At 39.3% G+C, this 14,168-nt stretch overlaps 2 protein-coding genes across 2 annotated transcripts; both read right to left on the bottom strand.

Annotated features, from left to right (window-relative positions):
- Positions 1-3,114: 3,114 nt before the first annotated feature.
- LOC144646567 (uncharacterized) lies at positions 3,115-6,246 on the bottom strand. The gene is made up of 5 exons (XM_078506199.1): positions 5,974-6,246; positions 5,203-5,298; positions 4,780-4,815; positions 4,325-4,553; positions 3,115-4,125 (listed from the first exon to the last, which is right to left on the bottom strand). Exons 1-5 carry the CDS (start codon positions 6,091-6,093, stop codon positions 3,497-3,499), a joined length of 1,110 nt encoding a protein of 369 aa, XP_078362325.1. The 5' UTR covers positions 6,094-6,246; the 3' UTR covers positions 3,115-3,496.
- Positions 6,247-6,744: 498 nt separating this feature from the next.
- LOC144646566 (techylectin-5A-like) lies at positions 6,745-11,185 on the bottom strand. The gene is made up of 5 exons (XM_078506198.1): positions 10,923-11,185; positions 9,678-9,773; positions 9,022-9,057; positions 8,388-8,616; positions 6,745-8,286 (listed from the first exon to the last, which is right to left on the bottom strand). Exons 1-5 carry the CDS (start codon positions 11,040-11,042, stop codon positions 7,661-7,663), a joined length of 1,107 nt encoding a protein of 368 aa, XP_078362324.1. The 5' UTR covers positions 11,043-11,185; the 3' UTR covers positions 6,745-7,660.
- Between the last annotated feature and the right edge of the window lie 2,983 nt (positions 11,186-14,168).

The raw sequence follows: 14,168 nt of genomic DNA, 5'->3' as shown, positions 1-14,168 counted from the left end.
CGATAAACCACTGTACCCATCATGAATCACGTCATTTATTAATTCAACGATGGGGGAAGAGATTGGAGCACTTAACAAAGTTTTATACGGGGAGGCTCCCCGATGTTCAATCCTTTACCCTTTTATGAGGAGCCTTTTATACCTATGCATTCCTTTTCAACACGTTTAACTTGAGTAGCCCGTTAAAGGAGAAGTTCACTCCAGAATAACCATTTATTTTCTTTACGCCAATAAAAAGTTTACACAAAGATATGTTATTTACCAAAATTTCAGCCTCCAACGTTTGCTATAACCCTACGAAATCTTTCCCAAAACTCGACAACTGAACGCCGCCATCTTGGAGCTGGTAATGTATACGTGACGTCAAAGAGCTCAGCCTAAAGTTTGGCGGGAAAATTTTAATAGTCGAAACTCCTTGTTTTTGTTGGAGCTCTGTTTAAGCAAAATGGAGCTGCACAAACAGACATTTTGACAAACAAAAGCCACTACGAATAAACAAGGAGTTTCGAGTATTTCAATTTTCCCGCCAAACTTCAGACTGAGCTCTTTGACGTCACGCATACATTACCAGCTCCAAGATGGCGGCGTTCAGTTGTCGAATTTTGGGAAAGATTTTATAGGGTTAGTTAGAGCGCACGTTGGAGGCTGAAATTTTGGTGAGTATCATATCTTTGTATAAACTTTTTATTGGCGTAAAGAAAATATATGGCCATTCTGCAGCGAACTTCTCTTTTAAAACACTCAAATAAAACAACCGTCAGTAGGATAAAAGAGATTGAAAAAAATTTAAAAATTTTGGTTGATAAACTTTGAAAGGGCCTTTTTAATACCTGAATAACATTCTCTCCCTACCCTTTCCTATACTCTAGCTCGTGAAATTCCGACCCTTTTTCATACTTAGCTCCAGCCTGAAAAAGGTACTCCTTTTGGGTAGAGTACTTCCCTTCCCCAAGATAGCATCCTACTTTGGTGTATTTATCACGTGTAAACAACTACTAATAAAAAAAATCTCTGTTGCAGAGAGAAAGAAGGCACCAAAGAAAAGTACTGAGGCAAGAAAAGCAGCAGATGTCATTGGAAGTGCTGATTTCTGGGAAAAGTAAAGTTTCGGCAGTGGTGTTACTTTCCACTTATGCGTGAAGCTTGCGTGTACCATATCACAGTTGCGATGTCAATTTTGCACTTTTACATGCTTACACTGCACACAGGAGATAAGGGAGCTTATACACCATTTTAATAAGTCAAGGGGCCATTTTGAATTTTTATTTTTTTCGAAAATGACGTCATTAATAAAATATTCAAAATGACACCTCGCCCTGTTACAGTGGTAGATACTTTAATTTAATACATCGAGGCACAAATCAATATTTCATTAACGTCGTCATTCGCGGAAAGTTATATATTCAAAATGGCGTCTCGAGTTATTAAAATGGTGTATAACTAAGCAACCACACGTATACTTTTTAACCACATATATTTGTACAACGGTGTTTCCACAAGTTATTTTCAGCCAAGCCTTACCCGCGAAAATTACTGCTTCTGATGAAGTCCGCACTTATGTCCAGGATTGAACTTAAGTATTGTTTAATAAGTACTTTATCCTTGACTGTGTTATTTGAAATTTCCATATTACTTGTTATTTGACAGAATTTGGTGTGTTTTGGTGAACTTTTATTAATGAGGACACTTTGTGATGCCTGTCACGAGGAACGCGCATCTCATTAGCGTTCAATCCTGGACATATCTGACGAAATCACTTGTAATTGGCTATCCGAAACCAATGCACGGGAAAAGCTTATCATATTTACTCGAATAAGCGCCACAGTCCCGATGCGGCGCTAATTGGAGAAATTCCGTTTTACTTAAACTGCACTACAAAGCAACTCTTAAACAAACTTCTAATTTTTTTTCATCAAGAGCGATGTTTTGCAGCTCAAAGTGTTTGTTTAACCGCTCGCCCATTAGTTTTTCTTTTCATCGTTCTTACAATAGTTGTGTAAATGTTGTGAAGGCCGCGAACTTTGCCTTCGCTTTTAAGAACCAGTGTATTGTATAGTTCGAGTTTTCTCTTTGAATAAAATCATAAGTACAAATACTGGGAGTGGTGTTATTATTTTAGCCAGAATCTAGAAGACCACAAGACTATTCTCATTCATAATTATGACGCGGAATTCACAAGTGCGTGGATTACATAACCCTGTTTGTTTATAGATAGTTGTATTATGTAATGCCTAATCAGCATGTGCACAATCGCGGTATTTAAAGATCTCTTTTCTTAGTTTCGGGACATTTCGAAAGAGATACGCAAGCCGGGAAGTCCGAACAAATTTTCGACCCTCCCACCTCCCCTTCGGCGACGTAATACACAGCTATAGTGCTTTCTCACCCAGTCGCTCATTGCCTCGGCCACAATCTTTTCCCATATCTTATCCACGCCGGACAATTAGCGGCATAATTAATGAGTGAAAATGGTAAACTATTCGGCTAATTGTTAAATAGAATGACTTCGTGGAGCGCGCTGGGCATTTTGTAAATTATGGCCGAAAAGTATTCAACCAAACCATCATTCTATTCAATGATACATTTATTGTGTTATACTTATAGCTGATGTGTGCCAAACGCGATGTTTTTGTTGTATCTTTTGACTGCATCTTAAAGGGACTGTGTCAAAGCTGTGTCACGGCTTATTAAGTTTTGCCAAATACTCACTATGAAACTTAATGTTGGCAAAAAAATTCTAAGGATCCATTCTCGTCCCCAGAGGCCGCAGTCCTCCTACCATAGCTTTATTACAACCAAACGTGTTCCCTGGGCGTTTTAATTTAAAGTTACAATTGCAAGCAAATGAGTTTAACTTTGAAAACTGTTCAGCCCAACAGTATTTCAAAAACCCATATGGCAATCCGTTTGAATCTTCTTCACTTTTGGCCATCCACACTTTCTTTCGTATCTCCTGTGTTATTGAAATGTTTCTTCACTGTTTTTAAGCGGTTATTTTTATATTTAACCAAATTTGATGGCCATAACCCATGCCTAAATTTGGCTAAAATCCGTGACACAGTTACTTTAGTTCAAAACTTCAACTTCCCCCAAGGTGGTAACAGTTATCAAAAATTGTTTGTTTTAGCAACATCTTTTATTTTGTATGGTTAGAGAATCTAAGCCTGAGTGATCATTACATACATAGTCAAATCTCATCCTACATCTTTTATATAACCTGAACTTTAACTCCTACAAGGTAGTCACAGTTATCAAAAGATTGTATTGACGTTTTAGCAACTACTTACATAGTCGATTCGATCTAAAACTTAAACCACTACCTGCACTACCGGCTTAATTGACTTCAGCTCCGACAAGGAAACAATACTTATAAAAATAATTTCATGTATTGCAACTACCTTTATTTTGTACGATTGCACAAACTGAGTAGTCATCGTTGCATAATTGGTTCAATCTAAAATCTAAACGTTAGCAAGTTCCAGCTAAAGTTATGTTTCTAACGCACCATCACCCAGATAGGTTTGTTCAGATAACAGTAGCCCGCGATACACTTGGTCCCACGCGCCTTGCTGTCGTCGGAAGTGACGTAGTTGTTTGAGATCTCAGCACTATGCCACATGTCAAGCCACTTGTCAGTGCCGCTATGGGCTTCCGAAATTCCGTTGTTGTCTGAATAGAAGTGCAACTGTGATATCGTGACAAAACCATGAGTGGGACTTCTGTTGTTATTATTTATTGGGTCGTACTTGTAAAATCCATGCACGTTCTTTACTAATTGGGAAGATTTTCCCATTAGAAAGCTTTCGAACTCTTTTTTCTCGTTTTGTGGTGCGCCCGCCTTCCGGTTGTAAATAACCCGGATGGTGCTGATGTCGGCAAACCGGAACATAACTTCTTCCCAGTCCCCCATATCAGGGTGGATATGACTCGCAGCATCTGCGTACTTAGTTTTCGCGGCCAATGGCGAGAATGCAGTCTTGATAAAGGGAAAGTCTGGTGAGACCTTTGTCGCAACTAGGGTCCAGCCTCCGCTCTCAGTCTCCATGTCGCAAAAAGCTTGGAACGAGTCATCTGTTGAGCCACCGTTGGGATCAATCCAGTACATTCCACTTCCACGACTCTGACCTAAACAAATGGAAAACGTATAGTTTTTAACAAAAGGGAGGATAATTAATAAGGCGTTATGAAGTAGAATTGCTCAGTAGTAGGCGTCCAATCAAAAGCCCTGGGAACGAGGTTGGCGTCCAATGTCTTCAAAACACATTTAAAGTAAGCAATCAAGTATATTTGTAAAATATGCCGATAGACTTCATTTTATACTCACCTGAATTTAAAATATTCATACAGTGCCGGCCTGGGTTGTAGGCCACGTGACCCTTCCCAGCAGTCAACACCGACAGCCAAGAACTGCCATCACAAAGTAGCAACGCATTCTGGGAAGTACTGTAACGAACAGTGCCAGCGGTACTCAGTGTACACTTGTCAGCGGTGTCGCTAAACTTGATGGCGCCATGGGGTGTTTCTCCCGGTGGACCACGTTCTCCCTTTTGCCCCTACAAAAGTGGAAAATACTTTGGTTTGATAATATTAAGAACGTTTTAACAAGGGTAGTTGAGCCATGCCTTCTAATGATTGTTTCAAACAGATGAAACAAATGATTGAAGGAAATTGTTGAAAAACCTTCACTATGCTACAGAGGATGTCATATTTCACGATAAATGATATATCTTTTTAATTTTAAAAATCCTGTGGGAAAATCCACGTAGCTGCTATACATACCGCTTTCCCGGCATACCCCTGTGGTCCTCGTTCACCCTGAATCATATATAGAAATCAGACGAAATTAGTAAACTAAATTAATGAATTAATTAACGAAACAAACAAAGCGAATACAACTCCACTCTCCTGGCGGTGTGCGTTTTTTTTAAATCTGATGTAACTTTCAGGAGATTGTAGTTGCGCAAAACGAAAGTTGAGCGCAATATATATGTCGCATTTCAGTCACGTCTTTTCTCGCGTTAAATCACCTTAATGCCCACACAAAATACCGTTCTCTTGACAGTGTACTGAAACGTTGTCGGATCAAGTAATACCAGCGAGTTTTCTGCGACTTGGATCTCATTTGCGTTACTGACAAGTTTATGGAGAATTTTCATGATTTATTGCACGAAGTCGTTACAGCACTGAAACATAATACCTGACCTTAGCACCATCTTTGCCATCTTTCCCGTCCCTCCCGTCCCTTCCAGGGACTCCATTGTGTCCGTTTTGTCCATTACTGCAGGGACAAGAGCAAGTCTGCAAAGCGAAAAAAAAAACCGATGCGTTTCATGTTATCTCTGTATCCCCATACCATCCTAACAGTAACGTATGGTCGAGTGGTAGAATTTCGATCATTAAGATGTATTGCAGCCCCCCCCCCCCCCCTCCCGGAAATTGCAGATATCACACAACGAGAGGGTTAAACAAAGGTTATGATTATCTCACTAGCTCACATGCAAGACAGCCAAGAAAGTACTTATAAATAAAAGCCTCGAGTAACTGTCAGACACACGAGAAAAGGTCAGAAATATAAATCTCCTTGAGATCAAATTCCTTCTTCGCAGTATTTACAGAACGAGTACGGGCTTGTCTTAACTAAGGAATGTGCAGTAAAAGAAAGAGAAAAATGATAGAATTGTAATTGCAATCTGCAAAATCAGAAACATGTCTTGAGGTCTCTTGACGCGTTGAAATAGGTCCTGACTGGAAGAACTGCTATGGTTTTTCTCCTTAGTAGTCGAAGACATTGTTAATGGATTATGCTTGCCGACTTAGCAGAGTTTAGTGCGCAAGTAAGTGTGATGCTATAAAACGGTCTTATTTTAAAAAGAAACTGAATTACGTTTAGTCACAAACGATGTTTCGCTAAGAGACCAAACAATATTTTCAAAGCAGATATTCTTTGTTACAGAGTCAAAAATGCAGCCTCACCTGGTCCGAATCCTTTGTCTTTGATTTCTTTGCCTCGACTGATTTTTGTGTCGTCCCCTGCTCAATCCCAAAGGAGAGCAAAACTAAAAGAAGACCCCACAACAACGCTTTTGTTTTCATTTTTGAAACTTTTCTTGGCGAAAACTCTGAAGAAATAGCAAGCAACACAGCAAGACGTGATCTTCAAAATTGTGAAGTCAGAAACAAGAAACCAGTCTAATTAAACACAATGCGCGATACTGCTTATCAGTCCGAGCAATGACTGAAATCAAATAGCACAATTACGTAAAGCATTTAACTTAAAACTGACAAATTAAACGGACAAAAGGATGCATTTGTTTTGTTGATACTAGCCTGCTGATGTATGCTAGAGTATGTTTGTAAATATTATGAGTGGCTTGAGGCTTGCTGGTTGATGTTTGTATAATGGGCGGGGTTTATGATTACAATAAAGAGAGTGGGGGAACAGAGAGTTTATGTAAGCTATAAGAGAGTTAGGTTAGGTTAGGGGTAACTAAATTTTACATTGTTATTATTATTATAAATTATTTTAATTTATTATTATTATTGCTTATTGATTGGGGACATTAACTGATTTTATTTGCTTATTAATTTATGTTATTTTATTGGTTGATGCTTTTCGTGGGGAGGAGTGAAACAAGATCGCCCCTAAGAACGACTGCGTGGGAGGCTAGGGGAGGGGGGGGGGGTGAGCCTCCCAAATTTTCGCCCCCCTGCTCCGCCGCCTATGAGTGGCTACTTTTCATAAATACACAAGAGAGTAGTTTTTGTTGTGTATATGTATTACGCACATTAAATATTCCTGTTTTCTCTTTGAATAAAATCATAAGTATAAATACTGTGTGTGGTGTTATCATATTATTTAGAATCTAGACTATTCGGCTAACTGTTAAATAGAATGACTTCAAAAAGCGCGCTCGGTATTTTGTACCTTATCGCCGAAAAGTATTCAACTAATCCATCATTCAAATCAATGAGACAATTATTGTGTTATACTAATAACTGATGTGTGCCAAATTAAACGCGATGTTTTTGTTGTATCTTTTGACTGCATCTTAAAGGGACTGTGTCAAAGCTGTGTCACGGCTTATTAAGTTTTGCCAAATACTTGCTATGAAACTTAAAGTTTGCAAAGAAATTACTTCTAAGGTTTTATATTTCACCAAATTTGATAGTCACTTCCCATGCCTAAATTTGGCTAAAACCCGTGACACAGTTCCTTAATTAAATTTAAACCTTGAACTTTCCCCAAGGTGGTAACAGCTTTCAAAAAATTGTATATGTTTTTGCAACTTTCTTTTTATTTTGTACGGTTTTAGAATAAGTCTGGGTAATCATTACATACATGGTCGAATCTCATCCTACATCTTTTATAACCTGAACTGTAACTCCTAAAAGGTAGTGACAGTTATCAAAAGATTGTACTGACGTTTTAGCAAATACTTATATAGTTGGTTTTATCTATTAAAAATTTAAACCACTTCCTTAATTAGTTGACTTCAGCTCCGACAAGGTAACATTACTTATAATCGATTGTAAAAAATAATTTCATGTGTTACAGCTACCATACTAGTTTTGTACGGTTGCACAAACTGAGTAATCATCGTTGCATAATCGGTTCAATCTAAAATCTAAACGTTAGCAAGTTCCAGCTAAAGTTGTGTTTCTAACGCACCATCACCCAGATAGGTTTGTTCAGATAACAGTAGCCCGCGATACACTTGGTACCAAGCGCCTTGCTGTCGTCGGAAGTGACGTAGTTGTTTGAGCCGTCAGCACTATGCCACATGTCAAGCCACTTGTCAGTGCCGCCATGGCTTTCCGAAATACATTTGTCTGAATAGAAATGCAACTGTGATATCGTGACAAAACCATGAGTGGGACTTCTCTTGTTATTATTTATTGGGTCGAACTTGTAAAATCCATGCACGTTCTTTATCAATTGGGAGGATTTCCCCGTTAGAAAATCTTCGAACTCTTTTTTCTCGTTTTGTGGTGCGCCCGCCTTCCGGTTGTAAATAACCCAGATGGTGTTGACGTCAGCAAATCGGAACATAACTTCTTCCCAGTCCCCCATATTGGGGTGGATATGACTCGCGGCATCTGCGTACTTAGTTTTGGCGGCCAATGGCGAGAATGCAGTCTTGATAAAGGGAAAGTCTGGCGAGACCTTTGTCGCAACTAGGGTCCAGCCTCCGCTCTCAGTCTCCATGTCGCAAAAAGCTTGGAACGAGTCATCTGTTGAGCCACCGTTGGGATCGATCCAGTACATTCCACTTCCACGACTCTGACCTAAACACATGGAAACACAGGGGTGGATAATTAATAAGGCATATTTAAATAATCGCTCAGTAATAAGCGTCCGATGTCTTCAAAACGGATTTTCTACTTACCTGAATTTAAAATATCCATACAGTGCCGGCCTGGGTTGTAGGCCACGTGACCCTTCCCAGCAGTCAACACCGACAGCCAAGAACTGCCATCACAAAGTAGCAACGCATTCTGGGAAGTACTGTAACGAACAGTGCCAGCGGTACTCAGTGTGCACTTGTCAGCGGTGTCGCTAAACTTGATGGCGCCTTGGGGTGTTTCCCCTGGCGGGCCGCGTTCTCCCTTTTGCCCCTACAAAAGTGGAAACTTCTTTGGTTTGAAATATTCAGAACGTTTTAACAAGGTGGAGCCATAATGCAAATGGCCCATTGAAAGTTGGAGTTTAGCCTGTGCTGCAGAACAAAAAAAAGTGGGGGGGGGGGGGGGGAGAGAAGGGGAAAATGTGGGTGCAAGCAAATTTCCTACTCGCAGGACTGCTGGTTAAGAAGGACGTGGGTCCTGGGTAGTTGAGCCATGCCTTCTAATGACTGATCATGAGTTTCGGGTGAAATAAATGATTGAAGGAAATTGTTGAAAAACCAATCACTATCATTATCAATCGATGAGCTACAGAGGATGTCATATTTCACGATAAATGATATATTTTTTTTAATTTTAAAAATCCTGTGGGACAAGCCACGTGACTGATATACATACCGCTTTCCCGGCATAACCCTGTGGTCCTCGCTCGCCCTAATTCATAGAAACCAGAATAAAATAATTAATTAAATCAATGAATAAATAAAGAAAACAAACTAAGCGAAGACAATTCCACTCTTCTGGCGGTGAGCATTCTTTTTATTTCTAATTCATAGAAATCAGAATAAATTAGTTAATTAAATCAATGAATAAATAAACGAAACAAACTAAGCGAAGACAATTCCACTCTCCTGGTGGTGAGCCTTTTTTAAAATGATATAAGAGGGTCTGAATGGGGTTAACCGACTACCGACAAAGGGCGAAAAATATAACTGACAAACGACAAAGTAATAGAATTTTAACTGACTACCGACATGTGGACCCCCCCCCCCCCCCCCATTCAGACCCTTATATCACTTTCAGGAGATTGTAGTTGCGCAAAAAGAAAGGTGGGCGCAATATATACGTTGCATTTCAGTGGTCTTCTCGTGTTAAATCACCCTAATGCCCCCACAAAATACCACTCTCTTGACGGTGTACTGAAACGTTGTCGGATCAAGTAACACCAGCAAGTTTTCTGCAACTTGAATCTCATTTGCGTTATTGAGAAATTGTGGAGAAATTTCATGACTTATACCACGACGTCGTTACAGCACTGAAACATAATACCTGACCTTAGCGCCATCTTTGCCATCTTTCCCGTCCCTCCCGTCCCTTCCAGCGACTCCATTGTGTCCGTTTTGTCCATTACTGCAGTGACAAGGGCAAGTCTGCAAAGCGAAAAAAACGACGCGTTTCATGTTATCTCTGTATTATCATACCATCCTAACAGTAACGAATGAGTAGAATTTTGATCATTTGGATGTATTGCATTTATCACAATACAGGGCCGGGTTAAAGGCGCAGTATCACAAGAAGTCTCCTAAGTTTTAATTTAAATTATGATAGAATTTTGAGGGTGCACTCAGTGATCAACAACCTTTGAACAACAAAAAAGGCATAAATTCATTCCCAAGGTGGGAATACGTAATCAGTTAACACTGTCAAACTCGAAAACGTCGGCCGACTTTTTCAAGTTTAATGCTATTACTGTCCCATCCGTCCGTAGCCAAACCATCTTTTAACAATTTTCACGACTAGTGCAGTACGTTTTAGCAAGCCTAGGCCACTATAAGTGGATTTCCAATTGATAACAACACCTTCACTGCACTAAATCATGGTGACACTGTCCCTTTAAATAAAGCGGATAATGATTATCTCCCTTGCTCACGTGCAAGGAATCCAAGAAAGCACATATTCATAAAAGCCTCGAGTAACTGTCACTCACACAAGAAAACACAAAAGGTCATGAAAAATAAGTCATCTTGAGATCGAATTCCTTCTACGCAGTATTTACAGAACGAGTACGGGCTTGTCTAAACTATGGAATGTGCAGTAAAAGACGGAAAAAATGATAGAGTTATAATTGCAATCTGTAAAATCAGAAACATGTCTTGAGGTCTCTTGACGCGTTGAAATAGGTCCTGACTGGAAGAACTGCTATGGTTTTATCTTTTCCGTAGTCGAAGACATTTGTTACTGAATAGATTATGCCTGACGACTTAACAGAGCTATGGTGGATTTCCACTGACGCGTAATTTTTTACGTGCGTAAAAAAATTAGAGACAATGTATGAACGGCTTGCGTACACGTTTACGCAGGCCGTTCATACATTGTCTCTAATTTTTTTCACGCACGTAAACATTTACGCGTCAGTGGAAATCCACCATTAGGCGCGCAAGTAAGTGTGACGCTATAAAAAGGTCTTATTTTGAAAAGAAACTGAATTACGTTTAGTCACAAACGATGTTTCGCTGAGAGACCAAACAATATTTTCAAAGCAGACATAATTTGTAACAGAGTCAAAAATACAGCCTCACCTGGTCCGAATCCTTGGTCTTTGATTTCTTTGCCTCGGCTGGTTTTTGTGTTGTCCCCTGCTCTATCCCAAAGGAGAGCAAAACTAAAAGAAGAACCCACAAAAACGCTTTTGTATCCATTTTTTAAACTTTTTTTGACGAAAACTCTAAAGAAATAAAAAGCAACACAACAAGACGTGATCTTCAAAATTGTGAAGTCAGAAACCTGAAACCAGTCTTATTAAACACAATGCGCGATACTGCTTATCAGTCCGAGCATGCAGTGACAGAAAACACTGATAGCACAATTACGTATAACATTTAACCTTAAACAAACGGACAAAAGGATGCAGGCATATCTTGTAATGGATTATGGCATTTTGCCAGAGCTGCCTTGTCGCATTTAGTCCGGCGGGAAAGGGAGGGCGGAGCTTGTACCCTGATCTAGGAGGAGAGATCCCTGGAGAGAAGGCAGTCAATAACTGGAGGTAGACCCCGTGGGAAACCCGGGGAAGCTCACATGGCTCGAACTCGTACACAGATTTTTTACTCACTTTAGTAGAAAAGATATAGACATATCCGTTTAGATTACCAGGCAATATAATTGTTTGTCATCTCTTTTATGCATGCACACTTGCGTTTCTTGTTTACTTAACCTATATATGGCATCTGAATGGATGTTTTTTAGGTTTTTCGCACTCTCGTCCCGGAGTATTATAAATATCTTGCGGAAAGGGGATTTCCGCGATTTTTTTTTATGGCTTGCACACATCGACTTCCTGCCCTGGGGACGAGGTTGTTATGGAGAGCATAAAAAGGACCTCGTACCGAACCCAGACGCCTCTCTCTTTACTTGTTTGGGAAAATGGGCGCGCAAGGGAGTAAGGGAAGGCGAAAGGAAGAGAGACGTCTGGCAGATTATGTTTTCAAGATGGCAGAGAGTTTAATGGCGGACGATTACGCAATTTTTAAAAATGAGTTAATTTTGCGTTTTTAGAGAAGAAAATCGTTTGTCTCCATCCATCTTTTGAAATGGAAGCTGTATTTCTTCTCCTTCCCGTGGTCCCTCGCGCTTCGAAAATGCGAGGCGCCTGAGGAGGAGGCTTTTATAGCTAGTAATTATGAGTTTCCTAGCGATGGAATCTAGGAAAACTGGCGCGGGACTCTGCGAGACGATTTTTATAGCAAAGAAGTCTCGTGACTGCCAAAACAAGAATGTCCTTACACCTCTCCCCACAGGACTCCCAGCAGTGGACAAACGGGTAGTACTTGGTGTAAGACCCCACATAATGTCCCGGGCGTTTAAATTCAATAAGTATGTTGGTGTAAGACCCCACCAAATGTCCCGAGCGTTTTTATTCTGTTACCTTGTTTAGATTGTGGTTCTTACTTTGTTACTTTTACTTTTTCACCTTGTTACCTTGTTACCTTGTTACTCTGTTACCTTGTTACCTTGTTACTTTGTTACTTTGTTACCTTGTTACTTTGTTACCTTGTTACTCTGTTTCCTTGTTACTTTGTTACCTCGTTACCTTAATACCTTTTTACCTTGTAACTCTGTTATTTTGTTACTCTGTTACTTTGTTACCTTGTTACTTTGTTATCTTGTTACTTTGTTACCTTGTTACTTTGTTACTTTGTTACTCTGTTACTTTGTTACCTTGTTACCTTGTTACTTTGTTACCTTGTTACTTTGTTACTCTGTTACCTTGTTACTCTGTTACCTTGTTACTTTGTTACCTTGTTACCTTGTTACTTTGTTACCTTGTTACTCCGTTACCTTGTTACTTTGTTACCTCGTTACCTTATTACCTTTTTACCTTGTAACTCTGTTATTTTGTTACTCTGTTACTTTGTTACCTTGTTACCTTGTTACCTTGTTACTTTGTTACCTTGTTACTTTGTTACCTTGTTACTCTGTTACCTTGTTACCTTGTTACTTTGTTACCTTGTTACCTTGTTACTTTGTTACTTTGTTACCTTGTTACTTTGTTACCTTGTTACTTTGTTACCTTGTTACTTTGTTACCTTGTTACTCTGTTACCTTGTTACCTTGTTACTTTGTTACTTTGTTACCTTGTTACTTTGTTACCTTGTTACTTTGGGGGGGCTTTGGGGGGCTTCCGAAGCCCTTCCCCGGTCAGAGAAGGTCCTAAAAAGCCCAGGTCTGAATAGGGTTAAAAGGCCTTATTGAACAAGTTACAAACTTGAAAGTTTGGAAACCGTAGAATAGAGTAACCTAGACCGTATTGTGCCGCAGCCAGTTGAACAGTCCATTAGCCTGAACAACAGCAAACCAGGCCGCTAGTGTCACTTGCTGCAAGACATTGGACTAAAGGTCTTTTATTTCTTAAATGTGACTGAAATTAAACAAATTGTTGTGTATTTTTAAATATAAAAAAAAAAATCATTTTCTTAGTTTAATTGTTGAATCGTATGTTTTAGTATACACCCTGTGGAAGTGAGTGAAGGTGACAAGGTAAAAAGTAACAGAGTAACAAGGTAACAAGGTAACAAAGTAACAAGGTAACAAGATAACAAGGTAACAAAGTAACAAGGTAACAAAGTAACAAAGTAACAAGGTAACAAAGTAACAAGGTAACAAAGTAACAAGGTAACAAGGTAACAAAGTAACAAGGTAACAAGGTAACAAAGTAACAAGGTAACAAGGTAACAAAGTAACAAGGTAACAAAGTAACAAGGTAACAAGGTAACAAGGTAACAAAGTAACAAGGTAACAAGGTAACAAAGTAACAAAGTAACAAGGTAACAAAGTAACAAGGTAACAAGGTAACAAGGTAACAAGGTAACAGGGTAACAAAGTAACAAGGTAACAGAGTAACAAGGTAACAAGGTAACAGGGTAACAAAGTAACAAGGTAACAAGGTAACAGGGTAACAAAGTAACAAGGTAACAGGGTAACAAAGTAACAAGGTAACAAAGTAACAAGGTAACAAGGTAACAAGGTAACAAAGTAACAAGGTAACAAGGTAACAAGGTAACAAGGTAACAAGGTAACAGAGTAACAAGGTAACAAGGTAACAGGGTAACAAGGTAACAGGGTAACAAGGTAACAAGGTAACAAAGTAACAAGGTAACAAAGTAACAAGGTAACAAGGTAACAAAGTAACAAGGTAACAGGGTAACAAGGTAACAAGGTAACAAGGTAACAAAGTAACAAGGTAACAAAGTAACAAGGTAACAAGGTAACAAAGTAACAAGGTAACAAGGTAACAGGGTAACAAGGTAACAAGGTAACAAAGTAAC

Source organism: Oculina patagonica, chromosome 3, assembly GCF_052425735.1.
Source record: "Oculina patagonica isolate OP01 chromosome 3, crgOcupat, whole genome shotgun sequence".
NCBI classification, from domain to species: Eukaryota; Metazoa; Cnidaria; class Anthozoa; order Scleractinia; family Oculinidae; genus Oculina; species Oculina patagonica.
Note: the sequence above shows the minus strand (reverse complement) of the source record. Positions and strands in the feature narration are given on the sequence as shown.

Coding starts and splice junctions, on each gene's coding strand:
- LOC144646567 (XM_078506199.1), bottom strand. CDS start 6,093: ATGAAAACAAAAGCGTTGTTGTGGGGTCTTCTTTTAGTTTTGCTCTCC. Junction 5,299..5,973: donor AGACAAAGGATTCGGACCAG/GTGAGGCTGCAT, acceptor TTCGCTTTGCAG/ACTTGCTCTTGTCCCTGCAG. Junction 4,554..4,779: donor AGGGGTATGCCGGGAAAGCG/GTATGTATAGCA, acceptor CCACTTTTGTAG/GGGCAAAAGGGAGAACGTGG.
- LOC144646566 (XM_078506198.1), bottom strand. CDS start 11,042: ATGGATACAAAAGCGTTTTTGTGGGTTCTTCTTTTAGTTTTGCTCTCC. Junction 9,774..10,922: donor AGACCAAGGATTCGGACCAG/GTGAGGCTGTAT, acceptor TTCGCTTTGCAG/ACTTGCCCTTGTCACTGCAG. Junction 9,058..9,677: donor ATGGCAAAGATGGCGCTAAG/GTCAGGTATTAT, acceptor TCTATGAATTAG/GGCGAGCGAGGACCACAGGG.